We start from the raw sequence: 17,199 nt of genomic DNA, 5'->3' as shown, positions 1-17,199 counted from the left end.
CTCAGCTTCCAGATGGCTGGGACTAGTGTCATGACACTAGCATGCAACTATCTCTTAATAGCAAATCTTTTAGCAACAGAACTAGACTAAAAGTAGACAATTATGAGATACTGTATTGTAATGACTGAAAAGTAGCCTTGGCTTTTTGTCTATTATTCTAAAAAACATGAGATTCTATAACAAAAAATAATAATTTTGATTTAGCAATTCAGTAAGTTTTAATAAACTTTTTAAAAATGGAAACTATATACTTAAGATGTACAGCATGATGTTTTTTTTAATTTTAATTTTTATTTTTTGTGAACATACTGTACAGAGGGGAGCATGATGTTTTTGTTATACATATGGTAAACTAGTTAATAGTTTAATATTTCATTTTGGGTAAAGGGCTGGTATTTAATAGTATCTTCAAGGCAGAAAAAAGTGATGGAACCTGAAAAGTTAAAATTGAGTAAACTAGAGCCAGACATGATGGCTCAAGCCTGTAATTCTAACTACTTAGAAGGCAGAGATTGGGGAATTGGGGTTCAAAGCTAACCTGGACAAAAAAAAGTTATGATGTTGTTTTGTCAGTCATGGGGCTTGAATTTAGGGCCTGGGCACTGTCTCTGAGCTTTTTTGCTTATCAAGGCTAGTGCTCTACCACTTGGAGTCACAGCTCCACTTCTAGTTTTCTGTCGGTTAATTGGAGATAAGAGTCTCACAGGGACTTTTCTGCCCAGGCTGGCTTTGAACCATGATCTTCAGATCTCAGCCTTCTGAGTAGCTAGGATTACAGGCGTGAGCCACTAGTGGCCCAGCCATAAAAAAGTTCTTGAGACTCCACCGCAAGGTATGTGCCATACCTATGCCATACAGGAAGCACAAGTAGGAAGATCAAAGCCCAAATTAGTCCAAGAGCAAGCGCCTACCTCAAAAAATAACCAATACCAAAAGCAGAGTGGCTCTAATGATAAAGCACCTTCCTACTATAAGGCCAAGTTCAAACCCCATAGTACTGCCAAAAAAAAAATTAAAATAAAAAGTGGTTCAAAACCAGCAAAAAGTCAGCAAGATTCCATCTTAACCACCAAGTCACACATAAGGGCTCACACATAATGGCACATTCTCATGATCTCAGCTACTCTTAAGGCATGAGTTGAAGAATCAAAGAACAAGAATCTATCTGAAAATAACTAAAGCAAAAAGGGCTGAATGATGTGGTTCAATTGGTAGAATGTCTATCTACAAGTACAAAGCCCTGAGTTCAAACCCCAGTACCACCAAAAACAAAAAAGAGAACTCATATATTTTACCAGAGAAAATTATCACAGCAAATACTATAATTTTCCTTAAGAACCCTACTGTTTGTTTATGAAAGTGGAGCTGTGGCTCAAGTGGTAAAGAGCTAGCCTTGAGCACAAAGAGGCTCAGATACAGCACCCAGACCCTGAGTTCAAGGCCCAAGACCAGCCAAAAAAAAAGTGAATACCTATTGTTTGGTTAGTTTCCATCATTCATTGAAAGGAAACCTGACATTTCAGTAAAAAGCATTTTCACATATTTTGTTTTTGATAACTCTAGTTAACTAACATTTGATAACTATGCTTTTCTACTTATATAATTTTTGTTTGAAAGTGAGGACTTTCAAAGTATTTCTACTTCTATATTTTGACCTTTTGTATGTAAAAGTTACCTTAATGAAAGGCAAGCATTGAATTTGTCTGAAGTTTAGGAGGCCATACTTTCTAAACAAGAGTGAGTTTGTTTAGTGAAGTTCTTTCAAATAGACTACAACAAACAGCTATAGATTTCACTTAAGAAATAAACCATATACCTCATTTTCTATTTAAGTTACAAATATATATTACAAAATAGATTATGACTCAGAGGAAAAAAAATGTATGAAGGTCTTAGTTTGTAAAGAATATTAAACCATCTTCCAGAGGCAGGCCTCTGAAAGTACCTTAATAGACCAAATTAGTAAATAGGTGGAAAAGCAGTGGAATCATTCAGTGTATCATTCATTTCTTACTTCTTTCTACTACTCCCATAGTAAACTATGATCAAAAACACAATGAAATTCAAAGCGAACACATTTACTAATAAGAACATCATCCAATAGCAATGCAAGAAGTTTTATTGACTATTGTACAAGCTAGGCATGGGGACAAAGCAATCATTTAAAAACAAAGACCCTTACAAAGCAAAGGTTAAGAAATAAATTAAGACTCCTACTGGGCTATGACTGGGAGGAAGAATAGGCCTCATTCACTTCGATCCTTGGGTTCTCGGTATTTCCACTGGATGTAGTCAAAGATATCTTTCTCACTATCCACTGGCAAGGGTTCTCCAGCAACTCCTACAAGTAGAGAGAAAAAAAGAAATGTATTTTAAGAACCATTTTTGGAATATAGTTACCCAGGGTTCAGGACTGATGCTTTCAGATGAAAAATTAAATGGTTACATGGCTGAGACTATCGCTCTGTAGAAGAATGCTTACACAATGTGCATAAAAAGCCCCGAGTTCCATCCCTAGTAACACAAAAAACGAAAAAAGGAAAGAATTCAAACAGTTAGCAAGCCACTAAAATAAGATATTCACCTCCTCCCTCCTTCCATATGAGCTTCTGTTAACCTGAGTATCTCAACTATAGTCATAGAAGTCACCCTAACTTATGATTTTCCCCTATACTGGACCTCCATTGCAGTCATCATGTATTATATGAGGATTCTAAGTTAGTTTCTTTGAAGCTCAAAATGTGGTTCTTGGATTAACAGTATTGGCATTATCTAGAACATTGTAGAAACATGTAATCTTGAGCTGGGTGCGATGAGTGCACACCTGTAATCTCAGCACTGGAGAGCTTGAAGCAGGAGGACAGCAATTTCCAGGCCAGCCTGAGCTACATAGTAAGACCCTGTCTCTGATAAACAAAAAGAGAAAGAACAGGTTATATACTGGTATCTCAAGCCTGTTAATCCTAGCTACTCAGAAGGCTGAGATATGAGAATAGTGGTTCAATGCCAGTTTAGGGAAGAAAGTATGAAAGACTCATCTCCATTTAGCCAACAAAAGACTGCAAGTAGAGCTGTGGCTTAATGGTAGACCCAAAAAGCTAAGGGTCCTAAGTTCAAGCCTCAGTTCAGGGAGTTAAAAAAAAAAAATTGATTGACTGACTGATTTTTGATTCCCACTCCAAGCCTATAGAATTAGATACACATTTAATAAGGACCCAAGCCAGGTGTCAGTAGATAGGTTTGTAAACCTATCTACTCAGGATGCTAAGATCTGGAGGCTCACAGTTCCAGGATACTCTGGGCAAAAGTCTATGACTCATCTAAATAGAAAAACTGAGCACAGTGTTGTGTGCTTGTTATCCAGATAGATCAAGAAACATAAATAAGAGGATCATGGTCCAAGCTAGCCCAGGCAAAAAAGAAAGACTTTATTCAAAAACTAACCAGAGCAAACAAAAGCCCTGAGTTAACCCAATACCAAATTTCTCCCCTCACCCTCCTCCCCCAATTAAACCAAAGAAGCCAAATGCTGGTGACTTACACCTATAATCCTAGCTATTCAGAAGGCTGAGATCTGAGGATTGTGGTTTGAAGCCATCCTGGGCAGGAAAGTCTGTGACACTCTTATCTCCAATGAACTACTCAGAAAAGCCAGAAGTCTGCTGTGGCTCAAGTGGTACAGTACTAGCCTTGAGCACAAAGAGGCTCAGGGACAGTGCCCAGGCCCTGAGTTCAAACTCCATGACTAGCAAATAAAAAACAACAAAGACCCAAGTGACATGTATACATTCGGTGTATGCACATTAAAATAAGAGAAGCATTGCCCCAGGCACTGATGATTAATGCTCTATTTCATGCTTTTAGGACACAATGACAAAAATTCATTCTCCCAAACAGAAAAGAATAAACCATATAATAGTCTGTCAAATGTTAACAAGATCCATAAAGCATAAAGGATAAATCCTCATCCTTTTAAATATTTTCTTTTGTTTTGCTTTGTTGGTACTGGTATGCCAAGTACATGCTCTACCACTGAGTTATACTCCAACCTGTCAGTTTTAAGTGGCACTAAAAAGTAATATACCTGAGTCTCAGAAGACATTGTCTCAGGAGACAGTGGTTCAGAGAGCTGAGGATCTCGGTTCAAAGCCAGCCCAGGAAGGAAAATCTGTAAGACTCTTATCTCTAATTAATCACCAAGAGATGGAAGAGGAGCTGTGGCTGTGGCTCAAGTTGTTGAGCAGTTGTAGAGTGCTAACTGTGAGCAAAAAAAATCAAAGGGAGGGCTAAGAAGGTGGCTCAGTGGTAGAGTGCTTGCCTTGCATGAATGAGGTCCTGGGTTCACTTCCTTAGCACCACATAAGCAAAAGAAGCCAGAAGTGACACTGTGGCTCAAGTGGTAGAGCGCTAGCCCTGAGCTGAAGAGCTGAGATACAGCATCTAGGACCAAAGTTCAGGTCCCACAACTGACAAAAAAAAAAAAAGATAAAGAAAAAAATCAAGCCAGGCGCTGGTGGCTCATGCCTGTAATCCTAGCTACTCAGGAGGCTGAGATCTGAGGATCGTGGTTCAAAGCCAGCCCGGGCAGGAATAGCACCCAGGCCCAGAGTTCAAGCCCCATGACTGACACACACACCCAAAAAAAAAAATCAAAAGGAGAGCACCTAGGCTCTGAGGTCAAGCCCTAGTATAGGCGCATAAACACATAAAAAAGGCAATAGACCAAGTAACTAACAAACCTTTCAGAATTTTTTTTTTTTAATGATCATCATAGGAGGAAGGATCTAACCCATTCTAGTAGAGGCAGAAATAACTTGCTTTGAATAACACCCATGAATTGAGGCCTGGGAATGCCTGTCCTAACTTGAAGGACTACAATTATTTTGCATAGTCTATAGAAACCTTTTTACAAAAACTAAATTTGGTCACCTAAAATATCTTTTGAGAAAAATTTTCTCTCCAGTTGGGCATTAGTGGCTTACAACTATAATCTTAGCTACTCAGGAGGCTCAGGATCAGTTTGAAGCCAGCCAGGGCAGAAAAGTCTGTAAGACTCTATCTTCAATTAACCACCACAAAATGGGAAGTGGTGCTGTGGCTCTAAGTGGTAGAGAGGTAGCCTTGAGAAAAGAACTCAGGGACAAAAAGAACTCAGTTCGGGCTGGGAAGTTGGCTCAGTGGTAGAGCATTTGTCTTGCATGCCTGGGGCCCTGGGTTCAATTCCTTAGTACCACATAAGCAAAAAGAAAAAAGCCAGAAGTGGCGCTGTGGCTCAAGTGGTAGAGTGCTAGCCTTGAGCTGAAGAGCTGAGGGACAGCGCCCAGGCCCAGAGTTCAGGCCCCATGACCAGGCCCAAAAAAAAAAAAACTCAGTTAAAGCTCCACAACCAGCCGGGCACTGGTGGCTCACGCCTGTAATCCTAGCTACTCAGGAGGCTGAGATCTGAGGATCGCGGTTCAAAGCCAGCCAGGGCAGGAGAGACCGTGAGACTCTTATCTCCAATAAACCACCAGAAAACCGGAAGTGGCGCTGTAGCTCAAGTGGTAGAGCGCTTGCCTTGAGCTGAAGAGCTGAGGGACAGCGCCCAGGCCCAGAGTTCAAGCCCTACGACCAACCAAAAAAAAAAAAAAAAAGCTCCACAACCAACAAAAAGAAAAGAACTCAGTTCAAACTCCATAGCCAATAAAAAAGAAAAGAAAAGAAAAACCTCTCCAGATGACAAGGATAGTCATGAAGACTCACCAGTAACTCCCAAAGGACGGATGGTATATTCATTAATTGTGAAACCCTTTTCTAGGGCATGAGCTCTCATATTCTTATTGAAAATGTCACTGCCAGTGAAGTAGAGAACACCACAGTAATACTGATCTTTGGGTATCAATCTAAAAAGAAAAAAGCAGATAATTTTTATTATATATTTGAAATGTAATAAACATAGGACTTCAAAAAACAGCAAGGAACAAAATACCTAAAATATACACATATGGTCTAATATCCTGAAGAGGAGATTATCACTAGGTTGATCATTCAAATCACCCAAACTTGCAGTCTGTTTAGGTCTTCAAGTTTTTTGTTTGTTTTTTTTTTCAACGAAATGACTCACTTTTAATTGAGTAAAAGCTCAACAACTCTTGGTGTCTGTTCAGAGGCATCTGGAGATAAAGCTTCTTTCTAGAGCTTATTTTATGTAGAAAGAAGGATCCTTAAGGTACTTTACAGGTCATTTTCAAATTAAAAGTCAAGCTTTTTTTTGGTAGATCTAATGATTCACTTGGTTTTATTTAAAAGGAATCTAGACTAAAACTATATTCCTGAGCCAGGTGTGGTAGTGCCTACTTATAATTCCAGCTCTCAAGAGGCTGAGGCAAGAGGATCTTAAGTTCAAGACTAGTCTGGACAAGACTATACTTTCAGGGATCATTTCTATAATTCATTACTAGAGAAATGTTACTGATCATGTAGAGCACCCATGTAAGCCTAACTTGAACATTTTGAGGACCAAATCTTTTTCTAATCAAAAAAAAAAAAAAGACTAGTCTGGACTACATAGCAAGATCGTGTTTGTCTAAAACAATAACACAGGTCTTTAAGTTTTGCTCTGAAAGAGATAAACGAGTGAAAAGCAATTATTATTTTGCTGTCCCCCTGCAGGAACTATTTTGGGGCTGTGGGAGGAATCATGATGAGGTGAAAGCAGTCTGCATATAGTCTTTGTTCCTTACGTATTTCAGGCTAAATATTCTAATCAGCAGAAACATACGGCCTTTCAGACTAAACAGGGATTTGTCTATAGTATGGTTCAAACTGTAGAGCACTCACCTAGCAAGCATGAGGCTTTGAGTTCAAGCCTCCAAACTACCAGTTAAAAAAGAGAGAGAGGGGACTAGGAAGGTGGCTCAGTGGTAGAGCCCTTGTCTTACATGCATGAGGCCCTGGGTTCGATTCCTCAGCACCACATAAGCAGAAAAAAAAAAAAAGCTGGAAGTGACGCTGTGGCTCCAGTGGCAGACCACTAGCCTTGAGATGAAGGGCTGAGGGACAGCGCCCAGGCCCAGAGTTCAGGCCCACGACCCAAAAAAAAAAAAAAAAGAGAGAGAGAGAGAAGGGAGAAGGAGAAAAGAAAGACGAGGTTAAATGAAGATAGAGAAGAGAGAAAATCAAGAAAGAGGAGAGATGTTAAAGATGGGTGGAAAATTTAAATGACTTGAAGTGTTTGGGGGTTGGGTCTGTAGCTCAGTGGTAGAGAACTTGCATTAGGCCCTATGTGTTTATACACTAACACAATAGATAGATAGACAGACAGACAGACAGACATTTAAATAAACTTCAAGATACTCAGAGGAAGGGAGAAATTGGTTCAAAAGAAGAAAAGCTAAACAGGCCAGCAACAAAATTCAAGTCATACCTGATATCAATTCTTCTGTGTGGACATTCCTTTTCATCATTTTTACTGGGAAGTTGGCAGACACCCTAAAAGAGACATTTTAAAGAATAAAGATAATTTTAATCAAATGTTTTTTTTTTTTTTAAAAGTTAGTCCTAGCTACTTAGGAGGCTGAGATCTGAGGATCATGGTTCAAAGCCTGCCCAGGCAAGAAAGTTCATGAGACTGTTATCTCTAATAAACCACTCAGAAAACCAGAAGTGGCACGGTGGCTCAAGTGGTAGAGTGCTCGCCTTGAGCTGAAGAGCTGAGGGACAGCACCCAGACCCAGAGTTCAAGCCCCATGACCAACCAAAAAAAAAAAGCAACTTGGAAGAAATAATGGTAAAATAAGACAAAAAAAAAAATGTAATATTCTCAGATAATAAAAGGTTTTTGATCCATGAAATATGCACAGAATACTTCAGAAAAGCAATGCTCAGGAAAGATTTAAATATGACAACAGAAGTAGAAATTTGAGGAAAGCTCTCACAAATTATGAGACAGACAAGACAGAAGGGGAAGGAGAATATGGAAAATGAATATAAAAGATAAATTATAGAATCATTTTCTTTCTTCTCTACAAGTGAGGCTTCATTATACACCTATAATTTTCAAAGATGATCAAAGTTGGCCTTCCCATTTTTTCTAGAATAGGCAACAACCCATACATATATGAAAACAACCATAATCATGACCAAATTTTGAATTTTCTACCAGGGCACTGGTGGCTCATGCTTGTAATTCTAGCTATTTGGAAAGCTGAGAATTTAAGGATCATGGTTTGAGGCAGCCTAGGCAGAAAATTTTAAGAGACTCCTTCCCCTGGACACAGTGGTATGTGACTATTATTTTAGTTACAATTGGAAGTCAAATGATGGAGATCATGGCCATAGTATTCACCCCAGCAGAATCCAAGACCTTATCTCAAAATTATCAACACAAAAAAGGATAGAAAGAATAGGAAGCTGGTGCCTCATATCTGTAATCCAGCTACTCAGGAGGCTGAGATCTGAAGATCAAGGCTTAAAGCCAGCCTGGGCAGCAAAGTCTGTTAAACTCTTATCTGTGCTAAACTACCCAAAAAAACAGAAGTGGAGCTAAAGTGACTGAATGTATCTTCTTTTGTTTTTTATTTTCCCCACTTCATTCTCCTTTCATATCACCTCTTTCTTCTGTTATTCCTCATTCTAATCTTACCAGGTCTTGACCTATTCCTTCAGACCTATTTCCAAACAAATGGTACTTTATATCTGTATAGTACTCTTAGAAGATACATCTTCAAAGTTATACAAATTCTTATTTGTACACTTAATATTTGTACAAATCCCTAACATTTCTAAGCACAGTTCTTAATTTGATTTCCATAATAGTCACCTGACATAGAGCAAAGTTGTGACTTTATTTACTTGCAGTACTGGGGATCACATATGCTAGGTATCTGCCCAAACATGATCATTTACAGACAGGAAATTAAGCCCTCAGAAGGTAAAACAATTAGCCTGATGCCACCTAACAAATCAGTAACCAAGCCAGAGTAAGATTCTTCTTGCATGCTATAATAAACACATCAACATTCACCTTTCCTTTGCCACAAGACATAATTATCTATGTTGTCTCCAAATTAATCTGAGTGATTTTCTAACATATAAGATGATAATTAAGCCTTTTAAGGCACTTTATTATTTCACAAATGAGAACTCTTGCTTAATGGCAGAAAAAATTTTACATAATAAAATGCACCTAAGAGAAAATAAGTGCAAGATTCAGGAATTCTAGAGCTACTACTTTCCAGTTCTTCTACATGACAGTTAGTACTCAGAGCTTTCATAAAAAATATTAAGTCCACCAGGCACAGGTGGCTTACACCTCCAATCCTATTTAGGAGGTTGAAATCTGAGGATCTCAGCTCAAAGTCAGCCTAGGTAGGAAAGCCAGTGAGCCTTCTAGTTGACTACCAAAAGCCAAAAGTGGAGCTGAGTTGTAGATCCCTAGCTTTGAAGAAAAAAAAAAAAAAAAAGCTTAAGGACAGCACCCAGGCATGACTACTTACCAGGCCTGGAAAGATTTATATACTTAGGAAAATACTAAAACTCTAGACATTTCAAAAAAGTTCATATTCTCAAAGTTGTAGGCAACTACAAAATATCTAAATTATGCCTTTAATTTGATTGTGTGTGTGTGCATGCAAATATATGTGCACACATGTTCCAGTACGGGAACTGAACCTAAGATCCTGCTTGGCTTTTTTGTTCACAGCTGGCACTCTATTACTTGAGTCACACCTATCAAAGCTGTTTAATGACAGGTGTGCATCATCAAACCAATTTTTTTCAGTTGATTCAGAGTCTCAAGGACATATCTTTCTGGGCTATCCTGTAACTATGATCTTCCCAATCTTAGTCTCCCAAGTAACTATGATGATAGATGCCATTATCACAACCAGTGATGATGATTGAGAAGGGAGTCTTGTGAATTTTTCTGTCCAAACTGGCTTCAAACTTTGAACCCTCTGAGCTGATTACCTGCATTAACCATTTGCATCCAGGTTGTGCCAATTATTTTTCCCCAAAGTCTCAGATATCCTATTTGTTGACTGTAATACAAAGCTACTATGAAGTTATACGTTCAGAATGCTTACTGAACAGTCTCCAAAAGTTGTATTTAGTCAAGTTAGCACTTACCATGAACTTTGTATCCCCCTTTGACAGAGTATCGGTAATAAAATGCATCTTTTGCAACTGTTCCACAACACGATGTAACAACTTGGGCTGCATAATTATAATCAAGAAAAAAGAAAAAAACAAATACTCTATTACAGCAAGAAAAAAATGGGGGAAGGGGGATTGAACCCAAGGCCATATATATATATATATATATATATATATATATATATATATATATATATATATATATATGTATATGTATCATAAAACATTCTATGTAATGACCTTTCTCTTTTAAGTAAAGTCCATCTTACATTTTTTTCCAGAAACAAGTATTACACCAATAACATGATACCCAAAACAAGAATAATCTTAGGGGCCAAAAGGGAACCTTACTGCATTGCTGGTGGGAGTGTAAACTTGTTCAACCACTTTGGAAAGCAGTATGGAGGTTCCTCAAAAGACTTCACATAGAACTCCCCTATGACCCAGCAATCCCACTTTTGGGCATTTACCCAAATGATCACAAACAAGACCACACTAAAGCTACTAGCACAACTATGTTTATCGCAGCATTATTTACCATAGTTAAGATATGGAACCAACCCAGATGCCCCTCAGTAGATGAATGAATCAAGAAAATGTTTATATATATATATTATACACACACACATACACATATCCATGTATACACACACACATATACACACACAATGGAATTCTATTCCTCCATCAGAAAGAATTACATTGCCCCATTTATAAGCTAGGTCTAAAGAAATATAGGTCCTATGGTTTTCCTTATTTGCAATAACTAGTATATGTCTATGACAAGCAGAAAAGGTCAAAAGCTATGTACATATGACCATATAAGATGATGTTAAGTGAAATGAACGCTAAGATAGGGACACAAATAGTTTTTTTCTTGCTTGCTATTGTTTTTAACATATTTATAATGAACTATGTGATTTTTTTTTTGTTTCTTTTGTATGTTCTTCCCCCATGGTATAACCCCTGTTTTCACTGTATTTGATTCTGGTGCCCTATACCTTGTATATACATTTTTCTAATTTGGGGAGGGGAAGGGAAAAAACAAAACGCTTAAATAGGGATAAAGGTTGACCCATTGTAACAATGAGACATACAAGACATTATGTTGAAAACGAACTTTACAACTTCAGGCGTGCGGGGTGGGAGGGGGGCTGAGGGATGGGGGATGGGGGACAGAGACAAGTTAGGGAGGGAAAGGATGGTAGGGGAAAAACAAAGGAGGGGGTAACAATGCTCAATAGGAAATGTACTCATTACCTTACTCATGTAACTGTAACCCCTCTGTACAGTATCTTTACAATAAAAAATGTATATTAAAAAAGAAAAAATATTTTAAAAAACAAAAAAAGAATAATTTTAGTTTATCTATTTGATTAAATCAAACAGCTGTTTTATCTTTGGGGAAAATACATATATACACATATATGCTTATAAATAGATGTATATACATATATAAGCATATGTGTGTATATATATGTATGTGTGTATATAGACACATATATATATATGTATTCCAAAGTTAAGAAGTCTTTTCCTTCCTAAGTTTTCTAAGACTCTCAGAACTTTAATAGAAAAAATATTCCTTTAATGAAAACTTAAAATTTTAAGCTAACTATTTCTGAAATATATCAGATAGTAAGTAATTCTAGAAATATTTCTTTTTTTTGGGGGTGGGGGGGGGTCCGGTCATGGGGCCTGAACTCTGGGCCTTGGTGCTGTCCCTCAGCTCTTCAGCTCAAGGCTAGCGTCCTACCACTTGAGCCACAGTGCCACTTCCGGCTTTTTTCTGTTTGCTTATGTGGTGCTGAGGAATCAAACCCAGGGCGTCATGCATGCAAGGCAAACACTCTACCACTGAGCTACCTTCCCAGCCCCCTGGAAATATTTCTTAAATTTCATGTTTTTCCAATAATATCAAACCCAACAATCCTACAAGAAAAAAAAATGTGTATCTCTTCCCACAAATACTGCTTCCAACAGAATTGAAACAGCATAAAATACTTTAGATAAAAAAACTCAGAAAGATTAAAACGAAACTTAGGGGCTAGGAATGCAGCTCAGTGGTACAGGACACTTGCCTAACAGGCGCAAGGCCCTGAGTAACATCCCCAGCACTGAAACAAAACAAAATTTTTTTTTAATAGCATTTAGAAAATGCTATTTCATGCTGTGTAAGAATGGCCATAGTGCAAGATAGAGGTACCTGTTTAGCAGACTCCGAGGTGAAGTTTGGGTGGGTGAGAAGAACATCCATGTCACCACTAGACTCTGCACCTATGACAACAAAAAACATATACAGGCCTTCTCAATGTAGATCTACCAATTAAGATGAACAGAGAACTAAACTGAAGACACACATAGAAGAGCCTTACTTCTTATAGGCTAACTTTCTACGTCACTGTGCTTCATATTCAGAATTACTTAAAAGATTTCAATTTTCTGTCCAACTATTCAGGTATATTGATACAGACAGCAGAATCTGGGATAACAATAGTAATTGACATTAGATATATCTATTTATATATATATATTGCATACAAGATGTTGCATTAGTATAAAATATGCCTAATGTTAAAATGTACCAACTTATTCAACAGTAAAAAGAATATTCAAACACAGCTACAGGAATATATATACATGCGCACACACATATATATATACATATATATATATTTAAATATAAATTCTAACTTTGTAAAAGTTAACCAGAAGTCTTATTTCAAGTCTTATGACTGAGCACATTTAGTAAATATTAGTAAAAATTACATGATCACAGGTAAGAACACAACATTTTATAATGACTTAGGTTTCAGTTTGATCTTTACAACCATAAAATTCAGACAAGTTATATACAGCTGTATGAGCTATATACCATGAAGTTTTGTCTTCACTTAAATTTTATGAAGGCAAGAACTATTCCTTTTCATATAAAGGAAGCACTTTGTGACTTTTCTTTGGTGTATATCAATTGCCAGTATCACTGCTCTCAAGCTATAGGGACACAATTAAATAAAATAGGGGCTATGTGAGCACAAGCACTATGATTACTTAACAGTCAAGCTGACATCTAATAGCTGAGATGGCTATGAAATGACTAGTGGATGGATAACACATTCAGCATGAATATACTAGACAAAAAGATGACTCCTGTCAAGGATAGGGACCCGAAGATTTCATCACATTACTCAAAGCAGTATACAATTTAAAAACACAAATTAAGCTCAGCAGTACAACGCTTACCTACCAAGCATGAGACTCCCAAGTTCAAATGCCAGAGCCACCAAAACAAATATATACATGCATACATTAAATAAATATACATAATCTATTTCTGGAATTTTCCATTTAATATTTTCAAACTCATTGCTCTTGATTAACTGCAACCTCAGAAATCCAAATCATAGGTAAATGGAAGGGCAACTATATTTAAATATATGGAAGACACAATGAAACCAAGTGCCAGTACCTCAAGCCTATAATCCTAGCTACTCTGAATGCTGAGACCTAGAGGATTGAGATGTGAAGCCAGCCTGGGCAGAAAATCCTAGAGATTGCATTTTCAATTAATCAGAAAAATGAAATGTGTTCTGATCAGAGGACATTTATAGAAACTAATTTAACATGAAAGTCTATTCTCTTTTTATTTCTTTCTCCTAAAAATTGTCATTTACCACACATCTACCATCAAAAATATTTTATTCCTTTTGCAAAAGACAAAACAAGCTATATTAGGAAAATAAAACCTAAAGAATGAAAACAAACAGAAAAAATCCAGAGGTCTCTTAGTAGTAAGATTGGATAAAGTATGATAAACTTAAAATCAAATATTACACAGCGATGAAAAGAATAATGAGGCCGGCGCCAGTGGTCACACCTGTAATCCTAGCTACTGAGGAAGCTGAGATCTGAGGATCATGGTTCCAAGACAGCCGGGGCAGAAAAGTCCATGAGACTGTTATCTCCAAATAACCACTAGAAAACGGGAAGTGGTGCTCTGGCTCCAGCGGTAGGTAGAGCGCTCGCCTTGAGCTGAAGAGTACAGGGATAGCGCTCAAGCCCAGAGTTCAAGCCCCAAGTCTGACCAAAAACAAAAGAATAATGACGGGCTGGGAATGTGGCTTAGTGACAGAGTACTTGCCTACCATGCATGAAGCCCTGGGTTTGATTCCTCAGTACCACATAAACAGAAAAAGCCAGAAGTGGTGCTGTGACTCAAGTAGTAGAACACTAGCCTTGAGCACAGTAGTTCAGGCTCCAGGATTGGCAAAAAAAAAAAAAAAAAGTTGTATTTAGTTATTATTCTCATGTAGAAGCACTGAAAGAATTCACAATGGAATAGGTATTAATGAGACAATAGGTTAGAATGAGCAGAAACAAGGCAGAAGACTTCAAAGTATACTCTATATTAAGGCATAAATCCATATAACATACTCAGCAATTAAAAGTAAAAATAAAATAGAAATACTCAAGTCTAGGAAGATCGTCATATTCAAAAAAGCATTCACTTAGCCTGTTGTGCACCAAAATCTTCATTTTGAAAATATAGAATCTGGCGCTGAGAAGGTGGCTCAGTGGTAAAGTACTTGCCTTGCATGCATGAGGCCCTGGGTTCGATTCCTCAGCACCACATAAGCAGAAAAAGCCAAAAGTGGCACTGTGTCTCAAGAGGTAAAGCACCAGCCTTGAGCTGAAGAGCTGAGGGACAGTGCCCAGGGCCAGAGTTCAGGCCCCATGACCAACAAAAAAAAAGTACACACACACACACACACACACACACACACACACACACACACACACACACACACACACACACACACTCTAGATTGTGGCAGGGCATAATAATGTGTAGATGTTTTTTATACTTTCTAAATGTTTCTAACGAAGACATCCTTGAATAACTGATTATCTTCAATCCTCTCATTTTTCAAATATGGACACTAGGATCAATCAAGACAGACTTACCTAAAATCATATAGTAGTAAAGTAGATTTGGGGTCTTTTGACCCCAAATTCTTGTTATTTATCAGCAATTATGAATGTAATCCATTTTTCTTCCCAATTCTACATTCTTATAGAAGCTATCTAGAGTTTTTCTAATAGCCTGGCAATTTCCAGACAAAATTCTACCAAAGGCCATAGATTTGGCCCAGGTATCTTTTCTAACATGTTTTAAGTAAAATTTGTCTATTCCATGGCCTGGGAATGTGGCATAGTGGCAGAGTGCTTGCCTATCATGCATGAAACCCTGGGTTTAATTCCTCAGTACCACATAAACAGAAAAAGCTGGAAGTGACATTGTGATTCAAGTGGTAGCGTGCTAGCCTTGAGAAAAACAAGCTCAGGGACAATGCCCAGATCCTGAGGTCAAGCTCTAAGACTGACCGCCCCCTCCCAAATATTGTCTATTCCAACTCTGAAAGTTAATATTTTAAACTTATATTAGCCCTGCAAAATTGTAAGCTAGTTAAGAAATCAGAATCATGTGGCTCTCACTTTGTCTGCAATCACATAGCAAACAAAGATCTGGAAAATCTGGCAATTGCAAAATTATCTTTGAACTGGTCCTCTGAGACACTGTTCTTACAGCCATTACAGAAAACAAAAACAAAAACAAAATTAAAACTGAACAAAACGATGCATGGTTTTACAAACATTTACAACCATTATTAGCATTTAATAATAGTATAATTTTCCTCTAAATCTATACATTTGTAAACACATGTATATATTCCAAACTATGAACAAATAAACTCTGCTAATATAGATCTTAGTAATTACATGAAATAACACACAAATCACACTTTTTTTGAGGGGGTTCTAGTACTAAGGCTTAAAGTCAGGGCCCTGGGCATTGTCCCTTAGCGCGTGCACACGTGTGTGTGTGTGTGTGTGTGTGTGTGTGTGTGTGTGCGTGCACGCACGCAAGCACATGTGTGTTTGCATGCTGACATGCATATGCCCACTAGTCCTGGAACTTGATGGGGGCACTGTTCCTGAACTTTTATACTCAAGGCTAGCACTCTACCATTTGAACTACACCTCCATTTCCAGCTTTTTGGTAATTAGAGTCTCATGGGCTTTCCTGTCCAGGTTGATTTGAACCATGATCCTCAGATGTCAACTTCCTGATTAGGATTAAAGGCATGTCCCTTAGCTTTTCCACTCAAGGCTGGCACTCTATCACTTTCGGGTTTTTAGTGATTAATTGGAGAGAAGACTCAGGACTTTGCTGCCTAGGTTGGCTTGGAACAGCAAGTCTCAGATCTCAACCTCCTGAGTAGCTAGGATTACAGGCACAAGCCACTAGTACTTGGAAAATTATGTCTTTTAATCCAAGTTCTTATTACATACTAAGCAACTTTAACATCAAGGTATGAGTAACCCAAGATCAGGAAGTATGTTACCTCTTCTGAAACTGCCACAGACTGTAGCAATGTATTCAGAATCCACTTTTTTAACTTCATTTAGTACAATATCCTAATAGAAGAAAAATTAAGTCAGTATTCCAAAAATGGCTTTCTATCAAGTGACTCTCTCCATACTAATAAAAGAACACAATTCAGCATCTTACTTGCATTTGTAACATCTCTTCGCGAGGGATTCTTTTTTCAAAGTCCTCAAAATATCTAGATAGAATAAGTAGAAATGAATTTTATACAATTTAAAATTCTTTCAGAACTAAATTGTTTACTATACAGTTCCAGTTCTATTCACAAATTTAAACTAAAATGCAAGCGCTCCGTGGTAGAGCACTTGCCTAGCATGCCCAAGGGCCTGGGCTTGATCCTCATCACAATCAAAAAAAAGACAAGCCGGGCGCCAGTGACTCATGCCTGTAACCCTAGCTACTCAAGAGGCTGAGATATGAGGATCGCAGTTCAAAGCCAGCCTGGGCAGGAAAGTCCGTGAAACTCTTACCTACAATAAACCACCAGAAAACCCGAAGAAGCGCTGTGGCCCAAGTGGTGGAGCATTTGACTTGAGCTAAATAGCTAAAGGACAGTGCCCAGGCTGAATTCAAGCCCCACGACCACCACCAACAACAACAAAAACATTCAGACT

The 17,199-nt window shown here is 37.9% G+C and overlaps 1 protein-coding gene and 1 pseudogene across 2 annotated transcripts in view; one reads left to right on the top strand and one right to left on the bottom strand.

Annotated features, from left to right (window-relative positions):
* Window positions 1-2,101: 2,101 nt before the first annotated feature.
* Polb (DNA polymerase beta) overlaps window positions 2,102-17,199 on the bottom strand; it is a 39,209-nt gene continuing 24,111 nt past the window's right edge. For both annotated transcript variants that reach the window (XM_042679444.1, XM_042679443.1), the window contains 7 exons: window positions 16,709-16,763; window positions 16,542-16,614; window positions 12,341-12,411; window positions 10,108-10,194; window positions 7,406-7,470; window positions 5,743-5,882; window positions 2,102-2,341 (listed from right to left, as the gene is read on the bottom strand). In XM_042679444.1, coding sequence (XP_042535378.1) covers window positions 2,247-2,341; window positions 5,743-5,882; window positions 7,406-7,470; window positions 10,108-10,194; window positions 12,341-12,411; window positions 16,542-16,614; window positions 16,709-16,763 — 586 coding nt within the window. In that variant the 3' untranslated portion in view covers window positions 2,102-2,246. The remainder of the gene's footprint in view (window positions 2,342-5,742; window positions 5,883-7,405; window positions 7,471-10,107; window positions 10,195-12,340; window positions 12,412-16,541; window positions 16,615-16,708; window positions 16,764-17,199) is intronic.
* Window positions 6,399-6,498, top strand: LOC122107688 (annotated as a pseudogene).

This window comes from Dipodomys spectabilis, unplaced genomic scaffold (genome assembly GCF_019054845.1).
Source record: "Dipodomys spectabilis isolate Male_0828 unplaced genomic scaffold, ASM1905484v1 ptg000052l, whole genome shotgun sequence".
In the NCBI taxonomy this organism is placed as follows: domain Eukaryota; kingdom Metazoa; phylum Chordata; class Mammalia; order Rodentia; family Heteromyidae; genus Dipodomys; species Dipodomys spectabilis.
The sequence above is the reverse complement of the archived record's forward strand: the minus strand, read 5'-3'. Positions and strand labels throughout refer to the sequence as shown.